Raw genomic sequence first — 14,314 nt, 5'->3', positions numbered from 1 at the left:
TACTTTCCCATGATAGAGTCTCTCAGTCGAATGCAGGTCTGTTTCTTAGCAATGCCCAAACATAATAAATCCTCAGAAAGAAGAAAATACTTGCAATTTTAGCTCATCTAGGAAGGGCCCTACCATCTCTGGAATTACTTATTTTGGTCATCATTGCTTCCACAGCCTTCTGATGGCTTTAAACATATCATTTGTAATTTATCTTTTTTTTTTTTTTCCTATCTGGTGCAGTGAGAAAGATAACCTGCAACTACCTATTAAATCCTATCCAGAAACAAAATTCCTGTTGAAATGTTTAAAACAAAGTGTCATGACCAGATCTGCATTTTAGAGAAGCGTTCTGAAAACTGTGGTAGATACATTAGTCTAATGGGGCTAGACTGAAGGCAGCAATATTATAGTAATGAGAACTTGTGTGCAGTCAGCTCTCTGCTTTTGAGTCATCACTTCGCCTTCTACTATTCGTTTATATCTGAATAAATTATTCACCCTAGTAAGTCTCAGTTTATTTTTCAGCTGTAAAATTGGGATAATGATGCCTGCCTCTTGGAGTTATGTGGGTTGATTATAGCGCGATAGCTAGCACACTAACCATTCACTAGATGATATCTATTATGATTTTGAAGATGACGAAAACCTAGAAAGGAAATAACTAGCTTGGGAGACATTAAGGAGGTTGAATTTAAAGGATTATGTACCCAATAAGAGATGTATGTCGATCAGTCTTCTAGTTTGGGTAACTATGTTGAAGTAAAAAGGCTATCACTGAGAGAGGAAATACAGAAGAGGATGATATAGAGTTAGAAAATGACATTAGTTTCTAAGATATGTTGCGATGGAGGTGACTATGGGACACTTACTAAAGAAAGCTGACACTTTTCCAAGAAACTAGCCATCATAGAAAGGAAAAAGAAGTGATAACTGAAAAGAAACTATAGTTGATAGGCCTGTTTTAGAATTAAGTTCAATATTTTTCTTCTGATTTTAGATTTGATGCATGTGTATTATAGAAAATTGACTAGTAAGAAGTAAGCAGAACTCTAAGGAATATAGGAATAGGAAAATGAAAGAGCAGCCACTACTTCCCAGGCCTGAGATATATTGACCGAGGAAGAGTCCCACCCATCCCAGGGCTGCCTCACTGAATGGCAAACCCACAGAGATGCTGTATGTGGAACTTACCAGAAATCTACCACCAGGGTTTCAGGAGAAACTATCCATAGGAAGGTGCTGTTTCTCAGAACTTACTGCAAACCCATTAAGAGGGTACAGGGGAGGCTGTTCACACGGAAGAGTCACACAGTTGGCCTCTTGCTTGTCAAGGATATTATGGAAAACCATTCATGGAGTGGTACCAGATAGGTGGCATATTGCTGACAGGGGACACTGCTAGCTCTGGGTTCTGGAGAAGCCTTACCTGCGTTGCCGGAGTCTGGTGCTGGAAAAGCTACTGCAAGAGCTTGGTACTGGAGAAGTCATCCTATAAGAGCCTAGTGCTGGAGAAACTGCAGGGCAGGATTCTTGGGAGAGGAGCACAGAGAAACTGGAACTTGGAAGACAAATCCATTTCTCCTCCAGTGTCTCTCCATTGCCCCTTAGCCAACAACATGCCAGCTAGCAAAGGAGACATTGTAGGCTTGAGTCTGTCATCACAGAGCAGGCATCAAAAAGTTTGGGCAATACATTTGGGCATATTCTCATCTTATCTGCCCCTTCATGCTTGTTCTCCACTCCTGGTCCTTCTACATCATGTTAGGACCTTTAAAATTACAGTTTTATCCCCAGTAAGTTATAAGGTGTGACGGTTGTCTTTGGGGGTGGGGGTGGGAATTGCAATTTATAAAGAGAATAAACCATGGAAATGATAAAGGTATAAAGACAAAATTTTAAGTGTAAGACTGGTTTCAAAACAAAGTTCTACTACTTGCTAGTTTTGTAAACTTAAGCAATTCAAGTAAACACTGTGTGCCTTAGTTTCCTCAACTGAAGGTAGGCTTCATCTTAGTTATCATCATAATGTTTCTGTGAACATTAAATAATGTAACCCATGTGAAGCCCTTAGCACAGTGCCTGATACCTAGTAAGACTTGGATACATTTTATTTACTGGTAATGTCCTGTATTATTATTCAACTAAATAGTTCTACAGTGTAGGAATTACTATTCCCCACATTTTTTATATGAAGAATTGTGGCATAAAGAATTCAAATAACTGACCTAAGTTCACATAGATAGTAAGGCTAGAGCCTAGATGGGGATGCTAAAAAACTGACTCAGGTGTTTATGCTATTAATATTTCTAAATGCAGCCTCCCCTGTTCAAATAGTATTCAAATCAAATTCCCTAGTTGCTTATTCTTGCTCTTATTTCTAAAACCAGCCATTTTACTGTATTACCTCTTTTTATTATTTTCATTTAAAATTGTTCATCTTTTCAGAAGGATAATGCTGAATTAAAAAATTGTTATTAAACAACACTTCAAAAAACCTCAATTACCAATATATTTCTCCTGCACACTATCATTACAGAATCTACCTTATGTCTTTGTACTGCATTTTACCCACCTTGCTGCAATCTCCATAATTACCTCATGCATAAGTTATTTGGCAATTGTACAATGAGAGGCATTTTGCCAGTCTCACTTTCAATGTCCTAAACTATCACTTTGGAACTTGGGACGGTTTTCAAACACTTTAAAATCCCCAGGTGATGTTTTAGCCATACCTGCTGGGTTTTTTATGTCCTTTGGTATTCTCTTTCTTTCCCTTTCAACTTGAAACATCTTTCTTCGCACTTTCCTTTTAGCTTTCAAGTTGTTCCCAGTTGGTTCTTAAACAGCTTGAAACCCCTCTTTGATATGCCTTATTCAAAATCCTGGAAGCTACTTAGAACTGGCTCTGGGTCAGGTTTTGCCAGTAAATTCCCCAGGACCCATTCACATTGTATCTGTAAAATCTTTAAAACTTGAAACAGTGTGGAGAAAATGCTCTATTAGTGATACTTCAGGTGAATTGTTTTGTTGTAGCTGTTGTTGTTCTGTGAAAGACGAAGTGTATGAAACAAAGAGATGGTTTTATTCAGCCTACTGCAGTACGGAGAAAGTTCATTAAACAGGAACATCTCAAAGACAAGAAAGGAGGTCTGAGCTTTTGTAGAGATAGGTAGATGAGAAAGTCATCTATGTTTCTTATAGGACTCATGAGGAAGGAAAGAGAGGGTCTTAGAATATACGAGAGGAGAGGAGTCCTTTGTGGTTAGCTGTTTCTAGAACATGAAAGGGTAGAGAGATTTCTTAAATGTCTTCACTTTCCAGGAGCACTGGACTGAGGTAAAGTTCAGCATTGTCAGTCTCATCCACATTTTGTTTAAGAAAAATGAGTATCACTCATTGCTGAACAACCTAGAAGTGATCCTAAAGCTCCTGGGTGGGGCAAAGCAGAGTCTCAGAAATAGTCTCTCAGGGGTTCTTGTTGGTGTTGCTCCTACAAAACCACTTGAATTTATATTGCCAGGTGGAGGCAAAGGTCAGCTGTTTTGAAATCCTGAAGATCCTGGGAGAAAGGGATAGCTGCAAGGCAACCGAAAGTCTGTATACGGATCTGGGATGTCAGGTTTTAGTTCTTGGTAATGTCCTTAGGTGGGAGGGAGAAAAACTGAAAATATTAGTTTGGAAAGTAGTAGTTAAATGTGGAAAAAAAACACATAAGATTGAAAAGTTTGGAGAGTTGACAATTTGTGCAAGGTAGCAGACTCCAGTCCAATTTGAAGTAAATCCCAAAAGTGGTGTTTCCAAGGAGAAGAGGAAATCAAATCTCTAGTAGATAAGAAAAGTTTGCATATCCATCAGAGACTTGCAACTTGAAAAGAGGGACAAAAATAATTCAAAAACAGTGAACTCAACCAGAATCTAACAACCCAGAAGGGTGTGCTGGAGATAATACATAGGGTTTCATTGGAACACACAATGTTTCACATTACCCCTTAAACTACAGGTGAAAAATATACACATAAGCTTTTAGTAAAATCTAGTTTAATGTATCTTTCTTTTAGAATATTATTTTAACTCTAGCACTAGTAAAGAAAAATAATCTTTGATATTATATAAAAGTTCTTACTTGAACAAATAATTAAAATGCAGGAAGAAAGCATTCATAGATATATACATTGACTATATGATAAACGAGAGATTGCTACACATGGCTTACCTCAGAACCTTTTAGATAGTGAACATCTAGAATGAACAGAAAACTCAGGGGCATTTTAAAAGTAGAAATCCTTCCTATTGCTCTACATTTTTGTTTACATAATACTAAATTATCTCAAAATTCACAAATACAATACACACATACCAAAAGTTGGGGTCTATAAAACAGAACTCATTAATATGTGAACAACATATTTAAAAGGTTCAACAGGTCCCAAGCAACCATTATTCGAGAGTCATATGAAAACTATTGAAGTATTTTGATTAATCATCACCACTCTTTCTCACCAACCAGTTGCTTTGTTGCCTGGTTGTTACTGGATGGTGGCTGAAATAAAAGGACATTTGACAATACTGACCTAGAGCTTAGATTTAGAAATCAGAACCTTGACATCAAGATGCGGGCAGTGGATAGCAGCATGGGCATCACCTGGGAGCTCCTTAGAAATGCAGCATCTCAGGACCTACCCCAGATCTGTTGCATGAGAATTTGTATTTTAATGAGATCCCCAGGTGATTCTTATGCACATAAAAGTTTGATAAATAAGGATGATTTGTCTAGAAGACACAAAATAGGACACAGAATAGGAGGAAGAATGTGAATTAGGAAGGAGTTTTCAGAATGCCGTACACTCATAGACAGGTAGTCATTGCATACTACATTACATAGCTGCCAAGTCCCTTGTTGCCAGGGTATCTTTGTGAGTTTTGCCGCTGTTGTTCAGCTGATATAGTTAGTTGCCAATTAGCAGGCAAGGGAAAGACCAGAAGATAATATATAAACCAATTCTTCTGTGTTGAGATCCTTGAATCATTTTATTATAGAGAAAATGTTTTGGATACTTTCCTGACCACCACATCTTCCCTTTTCATCACTGTGAAAACAGCTTTTGGCTATCATTATAACAAACCTCGTCAGGCAACCAAGTATAAAGAGAAGTGATGAGTATATAAATGTCATATTTTCCCAGGAAGGGAATAGTGAATGTAAGTGGTTACTGATAACACTAGATGTTAATTTTTAAGAACTTGGTTGTGGTTAAATGGATGTATATGTATATATATGATGTGGAGAATCACCCTTTTATCAATATTATAGGGTCCCCAGGTCTCTGGAATGCAGGGATTCCAAAGGGTGAGGAATGAGCCAAAGCCTTTGCATGCCTGAAAGTTCCTTCATTCATGTGCTCATATATTCAACAAATGTACTTTTTGAATCCCTTTCCATGAACCAGATACAATGCTGGGTACTAGAGATATATGGTATACAAAGGCAAACAAAGTCTACTGCTGCTGAATTTATTGTCTAGGAATAGAGATAGGTAATAAGTAAGTAAATAAATAAAGATGATAAGTTTGGAGAGTGATATTGATAAGAGCTAAGAAGAAAATAAAACAAGATAATATAATAAGGTGACATTAGGAAGAACATCAGTGGAGGTCTCTCTGATATTTAAGCTAAATCCTAAGATAGGAAGTTCTGCAAAGATGTTGGGCCAGAATGTCCCAAGCACAGGAAACAAGTATGAAGCCACTGAGAACAAAATTGACATGTTCCAGGGACAGAAAAGCGGTCACTGTTGCTAGAATGGAGTGAGGAGACAGGTATCAGATGAGATTAGAGGGCGATCAGGGGTCTTGTCATGTGGGACCATGTTGCCTGGGAAAAAAAAATTTGATTTAAGTATAAAGGGAAGCCTTCAGAAGATTTAAAGAGGAATGTGACCTGATGAATCTAGACACAGTGTCTGTTGCTCACTATTCTAAGCAAACTACTGTTCAGGATTCTAAATAAGTTATATGGCCTGGGAGGCAAGAAGTTGGAGGCTTGAGGTTCCTAAGCTTGTGATCATATGGGAACTTGAGGGTGCTTTAAGATAAGCTGTATATTTATTTATTTATTACTTTTTAAAAATGTCAGCTTTTATTTTAGATACAGGGAACACACATGCAGGTCTGGTACATAGGTATATTGCACCCAGGTAACGAGCATAGTACCCAATAGGTAGTTTTTCAAACCATGCCCCTTACTCCATCCCTGTCCTAGTAGTCCATAGTGACTATTTTTATCATATTTATGCCCATTTGTGCTCAATGTTTAACTCTTACTTATAAGTGAGAACATGTGGTATTTGGCTTTCTGTTCCTGCATTAATTTGCTTAAGATTATATCTTCCAGCTTCATCAGTATTGCTGCAAAAGACATGATTTCATCTTTTTTATGCTTGCATAGTATTCCATGGTGTGTGTGTGTGTGTGTGTGTGTGTGTGTGTGTATGTATCTGTGTGTGTGTATCTCGCATTTTCTTTATCCAATCCACCATTGATGAGTACCTAAGTTGATGACACGTCTTTGCTATTGTGAATAGCATGGTGATAACACATGAGTGCATGTGTGTTTTTGGTATAATGATCTATTTTCCTTTTGGTGTATTTCCAGTAGTGAGATTTCTGGGTCAAGTGGTAGCTCTGTTTTAAGTTATTTTAGAAATCTCCAAACAGCTTTCTGCAGTGGCCGAACTAATTTACATTCCTACCAATGGTGTATAAGCCTTCCCTTTTCTCCACAGCCTTGAAAGAATCTGTTGTTTTTTGACTTCATAATAGCCATTTTGACTGGTGTGAGAAGGTATTTTATTGTGGTTTTGATTTGCATTTCTCTGATAATTAGTGCTGATGAATATTTTTCCTATGTTTTTTGGCCACTTGTGTGTCTTCTTTTGAGAAGTGTCCATTCATGTCCTTTGCCCATTTTTTGATAGTGTTGTTTTATGCTTGTTGATCTAAGTTTTTCTTTTAATAGAAATTGGACGTTGAATCTTTGTCAGATGAATAGTTTGTGAATATTTTCTCCCATTCTGTATGTTGTCTGTTTACTCTGCTGATGGTTTCTTTTGCTGTGAAGAAGCTTTTTTATTTATTTAGGTTCCACTTATCAACTTTTGTTCTTGCTACCATTGCTTTTTGGAGCTTAGCCAAAAATTCTTTGCTGAGACTGATGTCAATAAGGGTATATCCTAGATTTTCTTCCAGAAATTTTCTAGTTTTGGGTCTTATATTTAAATCTTTAATTCATCCTTAGTTAATTTTTGTATATATGTTGAAAGGTAAGGGTCCAGTTTCAATTGTCTGCATATGGTTAGCCAGTTATCTCAGCAACATTTATTAAACAGAGAGTCCTTTTTCCATTGGTTGTTTCTGTAGGCCTTGTTGAAGATCAGATGGTTGTAGGTAGGCAGCGTTATTTTTGAGTTATTTTATTCTTTTCCATTAGTCTATGTGTTTGTTTTTGTGTCAGTTGCATGCTGTTTTGGTTACTGTGGCCTTATAGTATAGTTTGAAGTCAGGTAATGTGATGCCTCTAGCTTTGTTCTTTTTGCTTATGATTCCTTCAGCTATTTGGGCTCTTTATTTTTGGTCCAATTTGAATTGTAGAATAGTTTTTTTCCAATTCTTAAATGAATGACATTTATTGTTTTGTGAGGAAGCATGTGGTTGATCTTAGAATATGTTCTATGTGCAGATGAGAAGAATATATATTCTGTTGATTGTTCGGTGGGGTGTTCTGTAGGTGTCAATTAGGTCCAACTGATAAAGTGTAGAGTTTAAGCCTAGAGTTTCTTTGTTAGTTTTCTGCCTTGATGACCTGTTTAATGTTGTCAGTGGAGTGTTGAAGTCTCTCAGTATTATTGTGTGGTTGTCTAAGTTTTTTCATAGGCCAAGAACATGTTTTATGAATCTAGATGTTCCAATGCTGGGTATGTGTATATTTAGGATAGTTAAATCTTCTTGTTGGATTATATGCATATGCCCTTCTTAATTTTTATTTGTTTAAAATCTGTTTTATCTGGCTTAAGAATAGGGACTCCTGCTCTTTTTTGTTTTCTGTTTCAATGGGAGAAGTTTGTCTGTTTCTTTACCGTGAGCCTGTAGGCATTTTTACATGTGAGATGGGTCTCTTGAAAATAGCAGATGATTGGGTCTTGTTTTTGTAACCAGCGTGCCACACTATGTCTTTTAAGTTAGGTTTATAGCCCATTTACATTCAGGGTTAGTATTTGTATGTGAGATTTTGATCCTGTCATTATGTTCTTAGCTGGTTGTTATGTAGACTTGATCGTATAGTTGCTTTATAGTGAACTGTGGGCTATGCACATAAGTGTGTTTTTGTGGTAGCAGGTGCTGTTCTTTTGGTTCTGTATTTAAGATGCCCTTAAGAGACTCTTGTAATTATGGCTGATCCCATTGAGATAAATTCCCTCAACATTTGCTTGTCTGAGAAAGATTTTATTTCCCTTTTACTTATGAAGCTTAGTATGGAGGGATATGAAATTATTGCATGGAATCTTTTTTCTTTAAGTATGTTGAAAATAGGTCTCCAATCCCTTTTGGCTTGTGAGGTTTCTTCTGAGAAGTCTACTGCTAGCCTGATGTGGTCTTTCTGTATGTGACTTGACTAACCGCCTTTAAGATATTTTTTTTCTTTTGCATTGACTTTGGTGAATCTGCTAACTATGTGCCTTGGGGATGGCCCTCTTGTATAGTATCTTGCCAGGGTTCTTTGTATTTCTTGTATTTGTGTGTCAACCACTCTAGCAACATTGGGGAAATATTTGTGGACTATATCCTCAAATATATTTTCCAAGTTGCTTATTCTGTCTCCTCTTAGGATTATCAGTGCGTCCTAGATTTGGTCTCTTTACATAATCTCATAGTTTTCAGAGGTTTAGTTCATTTTTTATAAATTCTATTTTTGTCTGACTGAGTTGATTTGAAGAACCAGTCTTTGAGTGCTGAAGTTTTTCCTCAGCCTGGTCTATTCAGCTGTTAAAACTTCCAGTTGTATTATAAAATCCTTGTAGTAAATTTTTAAGTTCTAGAAGTTCAGTTTGGTTTTTTCTTAAAATAGCTATTTAATATTTCAGCTCTTGGATCATTTTACGGGATTCCTTGGGTTCCTTACATTGGGTTTCAGCTGTGTCCTAAATCTTGTTGTGCTTCCTTGCCATCCAGATGCTGAATTCTATGTCTAAGTTGTGTATTCAAGTAGACATAAATTTTCTTGTTTTCTCAACTTTTATTTTTATTTATTTGTTTTTATTTTTATTTTACTTTGAGTTCTAGGATACATGTGTAGAACGTGAAGGTTTTTTACATAGGTATCCATGTGCCATGGTGGTTTGCTGCACCTATCAATCTATCATCTAGGTTTTAAGCCCCACATGCATTAGGTATTTATCCTAATGCTATCCCTCCCCTTGGCCCCCATCACCCGACAGACCCCGGTGTGTGATGTTCTCCCTGTGTCCATGTGTTCTCATCGTTCAACTCCCACTTATGAGTGAGAACATGTGGTGTTTGGTTTTCTGTTCCTGTGTTAGTTTGCTGAGAATGATGGCTTCCAGCTTCATCCATGTTCCTGCTAAGAACATGAACTCATTCTTTTTTATGGCTGCATAGCTTTCCATGGTGTATATGTGCTGCATTTTCTTTATCCAGTCTATTATTGATGGGCATTTTGGTTGGTTCCAAGTCTTTGCTATTGTGAACAGTGCTGCAATAAACATACGTGTGCATGTGTCTTTATGGTAGAATGATTTATAATTCTTTATATACCCAGTAATGGGATTGTTGGGTCAAATGGTATTTCTGGTTCATATATTTTTTTTTTTACAAGTGGTATTCAACCATCTCCAGACACAAACCACAGGAAATTTGACAAATCAGCCTGTTTGCTATAATAAGAACACATCACTTTTTTGTTGTTGTTGTTGCCATCATCCTGTGATAGTGTACTTCATGGAAAGTGTATCAGTCAGAGGGGAAACAGGGAAGTAAAATCAGCAGGACTCCATATTGAGATTTATTACAAGAAGTTGACTTACGGGTTTGTTGGGTTGGCTGAGCAAGTTCAAAATATGTAGCACTAAGTCAAGAAGGAAAGATCATGGGCAGGCTGGGCACAGGCAGAAACGTTCATTGGTAGAATTTCTTCACTCTTTTAGGGAACCTCCAGTCTTCTTTTAAGGCCTTTTATCTGTTTCAGTCTGGCTTGCCAGATTATCCAGGATAATCTCCCTTATCTAAAGTTCGTTGATCAGGAACTTGAACTACATTTGCAAAATCCCTTCAAAGCAACACTTATATTAATATTTGACTTCATAGCTGTGAACTTTACCCTACGCAACTTAATACATCAAGAAAGTCATCACAGTAAGGTTAAAAACATTTTAAAAATTATTGTAAGCAAGTTCAATAAATGATTATTTCTTACATGTATTATGATCTACTACATACTCAACACATCATCATAAAAAATCATTATGCCATTAACCTAGCAGACGTTACTGCGAATAGTGAGAGGAATTGATTACCATTATGCATTTAAAAGATGTTAAGTTAATGACATCATTTTTGCCACATATAGATTTACAAATGAAGCTAATGAAGGTTAAGTTTTCTGGGCTTCATCTACAAAGACCCTTTGAGTATTAGAAATTGCTAGGAGTTTGAGAGTGTTCTAGGTGAAGAGCAGAAGCAAGGTTACAAGCAACAGTCATTTCCAGGTAAGCATTTCAGGTATCTTTTTAAAAAGAGATCTCAGGAGAAAAGGACCTAACTCTAAAAATTACTAGAAATTTGTTGAAATTTATTTTATCCTAAAAAGCCACTTTTATGAATAAATTTATATTTGTAATTTTATATTCTTTTTTTCTAAAGAGAGCTCCCAAAATTGTAACTTTCAGGCCCAAGAAACAGGGACCCACCCCTGCATATGTACTTTTTATAATCCGTTTGTTAACTAAAAAGAAAAAAAAATTAAAAATGAACCATCCAAGTGAGTTTGTCTCTTTCAATATCTTACAAAGACTTATCAGTTATTGGGTTAATTGTCTTGAAACCCAGTCAATTACAATGAAAATTTGTCATCTAGTTGAGAGACAAATCTCAGTAAAACAGAATTTATTTCAGAAGTAACATTCTGGCTTTTACAATATATCTCAGAAGGGCTCAAAGGCGTCAGAATTGCTTGTGCTTCTAAAGTGCTAATCTGCAGTCATATGGGACAGGACCAGCTGCTGATGTACAGATATCCACATTATCTCATATCACTGGTATTAGGCAAATAGAAAGTATTGTCTTTCATTTTATCTCTGCTTAATGCTAGTTCCAGATTTATTCATTTTCATCTTATTGCTTAAAAAATATTCACAGAATTCAAATATTAGAACATACAAAAAATTATTCATTGAGAAGTTTCCCTCCCTCCTATGATGATGTTCTGTATTGTTCCCACTGTCATCTATTTCTTGCAGCCGCTATTACAAGTTTCTGTGTAAACTTTTAGGGTTTCTATATGTATTTATGATTTTGAACATGATCCCTGCTTTCTTTGGCAAGTATGTCAGTCAAGGGTGAAACTTCTTTCATTTGTCTAATATATTTTTTCCATTCTTTTATTAATAAATTCCTGAATCATTTTATTTCAGATGTGTTGTTTCGCTTTTAATCCATTTTTTAAAAATCATTTTTTTAAAAAAATTGGGAAATAGAGTATCTGTATATTTATATATTAAACACTTTGTTTCTCAGACTGTTTTATGCTATTTATATATTTTTAAATTTTTCACTGCATCTGTAGCTTTTTATTTATGTTTGTGTGTATATTTATTCTAGTGGTTAACTTTATAATCATAGGAATTATGTAATTCCTCTAGTTCTTCATTTCTCTTAGACACTGTTAGATCTATGCTCAGTGATGATAGAATAAACTTGTTTTCTCATTCTCCTGCCTCCCTTCTACCACACAATTTCATTCCATAACATGATTTTCTTTATGCTTACTTTTATTTTGTTAAATTTGCCTATGCTATTAGTTGATTTTTCAGTTTTCAATGTTATTCTTTGTCTCTGATTTATCATAAACAAGATTTCTTTCTCCTTTATCCTCATAATTTTTGTCAATTGTATCATTCATACATTGTCAGGCACATGGACTTTACCTTCTATTTTTGTCATCCTTAACTCCACATTGTTTTAATTTTACTTCTACACTTAAATATATTCAGTGATCACCACCAAGTTATTTTTTTCAAAAATTTCTCAGTCATTTCTCAGTTTAGCTTTTTTTTTTTTTTTCTTTTTTCTTTTTTTTAAGATAGAGTCTCCTTCTGTCGCCCAGACTGGAGTGCAGTGGCACAATCTTGGCTCACTGCAACATCTGCCTCACGGGTTCACACCATTATCCTGCCTCAGCCTCCCAAGTAGCTGGGACCACAGGTGCCTGCCACCACGCCCAGCTAGTTTTTTTGTTTTTTTTTTTTTTTGTATTTGTTAGAGACCGGGTTTTACTGTGTTAGCCAGGATGGTCTCCATCTCCTGACCTCTTGATCCACCTGCCTCAGCCTCCCAAAGTGCTGGGATTACAGGCGTGAGTCACCGTGCCCGGACTCAGTTTAGCTTTTTGAAATTTCCTCAAAGAGGACTCTGCGGAACAATGATCCCTAAATTTCTTACATATTGACACCATTGATAGTTTTTGGATTTGAAGGACAGCTTGAATGTATGTAATATTCTTAGCTCACATATTCTTTCCCTGATTATCTTGTAGGCATTGCTCTACTCTTTTCTGGTGTTGGTCATTCCTATAAAATATCTAATGCAAGATACTTTCCTCCTTTTTAGGTCACTTGATTATTTTGTATAGTTGCCAGAGGATTTCCTCTTTATCTTTAAAGTCTAATAACATTACTGGGATATGACTTGGTTTTGAGTATTCTAAGTCAATTATTCCTAGTGCACAATGTGTCCTTTCGACATATGTCAGATTGACTTTTATTTGAAGAAACCTGTATTAAATGATGCCTTTAAATATTTGTTATATTTTGGTTTTCTTTCTTAAGTACTGATACGGTTTGGCTGTGTTCCCATTCGAATCTCAATTTGAATTGTATCTCCCAGAATTCCCACGTGCTGTAGGAGGGACCTCGGGGGGGGGGTAATTGAATCATGGGGGCCAGTCTTTCTCGTGCTATTCTCGTGATAGTGAATAACTTTGATGAGATCTGATGGGTTTATCAAAGGTTTCCACTTTTGTTTCTTCCTCATTTCTGTCTTGTTGCTGCCATATAAGAAGTGCTTTTTGCCTTCTGCCATGATTCTGAGACCTCCCCAGCCACGTGAAACTGTAAGTCCAATTAAAGCTTTTTTTGTTCCCATTTTCGGGTACGTCTTTATCAGCAGTGTGAAGGCGAACTAATATAATACCTACTCTAATTATATGTTTGTAGATCTATTTATTTGTGTGTCTTCAACATTTATTATTTTTCTAGTTCATTCTTTTTATAATTTTCCTTTTATTATATATTTTTTCTCATTTCTATACTCTAGGTTTCCTATTGTGTTCCAGGAACTCTGTTTTCCCTGGTGATTTTTTTGCCTCTATTTCTGAGTTTTGCTACCTCATATTTAATCATTTCCTCTTGTGTCTTCATCTCTTCCCTGAGTTTTTTCACTTCTGCTCTGTGATCTTCCTTCATGGAGGCAACTGCTGTTTTTTAATTTTTAAAATTTAATTTTGTCAAAATGCTTGGTAACAATGTTTGTGCAAGATTTTTCTGGTGGTAACTCATGTATTGATTAGTTTTGCTGCTCTTTTTTCAATTTGATTGGTTTTAGTTTTTCCTTATATAAGTTTGTGTTCATGCTGTGTTAGTTTTAAAAGTTTCCTCTTTTAATTAATTAGCTTTAATGAGGTGGATTTTTTTTTTTAACTTGAAATACGTGGTAAATCCTTGAGTAAGAGGCTGGGATGTGAGAATAGGGTATCCTTCAGGTTTTACATCCCATGGGGACAGAGTGCTTTAGCGAAAAATGACTCATGTGTGTGATACAGGTAGCCCTACCTCATCTATTTCACCGATCCAAAACAAGGTCCCAGAGAACTTCTGCTTCCAGCTACCTTCACCTCTTTTTAGCATCCATGTATATAAGGAATAAAGCATTTGTATTTCCTGGTGAGCCTGTCACTCACAGTGACTATCTTTTTCCCAGCACATGCTAAGATGCTGCTGCTGGCCTTCTTATACTCTCTATACTTTTCACTTTTTCT

The 14,314-nt window shown here is 36.2% G+C and overlaps 1 protein-coding gene across 5 annotated transcripts in view; it reads left to right on the top strand.

Moving 5' to 3' along the window:
- WDR49 (WD repeat domain 49) overlaps nt 1-14,314 on the top strand; it is a 187,050-nt gene that overhangs the window by 170,709 nt on the left and 2,027 nt on the right. Inside the window, exon 19 of one of the 5 annotated variants that reach the window (XM_077991630.1) lies at nt 13,337-13,390. The exons of the other annotated variants lie outside the window; for them this stretch is intronic. Within the exon in view, the coding sequence (XP_077847756.1) occupies nt 13,337-13,386 (50 nt within the window). The 3' untranslated portion in view covers nt 13,387-13,390. The remainder of the gene's footprint in view (nt 1-13,336; nt 13,391-14,314) is intronic. 5 annotated transcript variants of the gene reach the window in all.

This window comes from Macaca mulatta, chromosome 2, assembly GCF_049350105.2.
Source record: "Macaca mulatta isolate MMU2019108-1 chromosome 2, T2T-MMU8v2.0, whole genome shotgun sequence".
Taxonomy (NCBI): Eukaryota; Metazoa; Chordata; class Mammalia; order Primates; family Cercopithecidae; genus Macaca; species Macaca mulatta.
The sequence above is the reverse complement of the archived record's forward strand: the minus strand, read 5'-3'. Positions and strand labels throughout refer to the sequence as shown.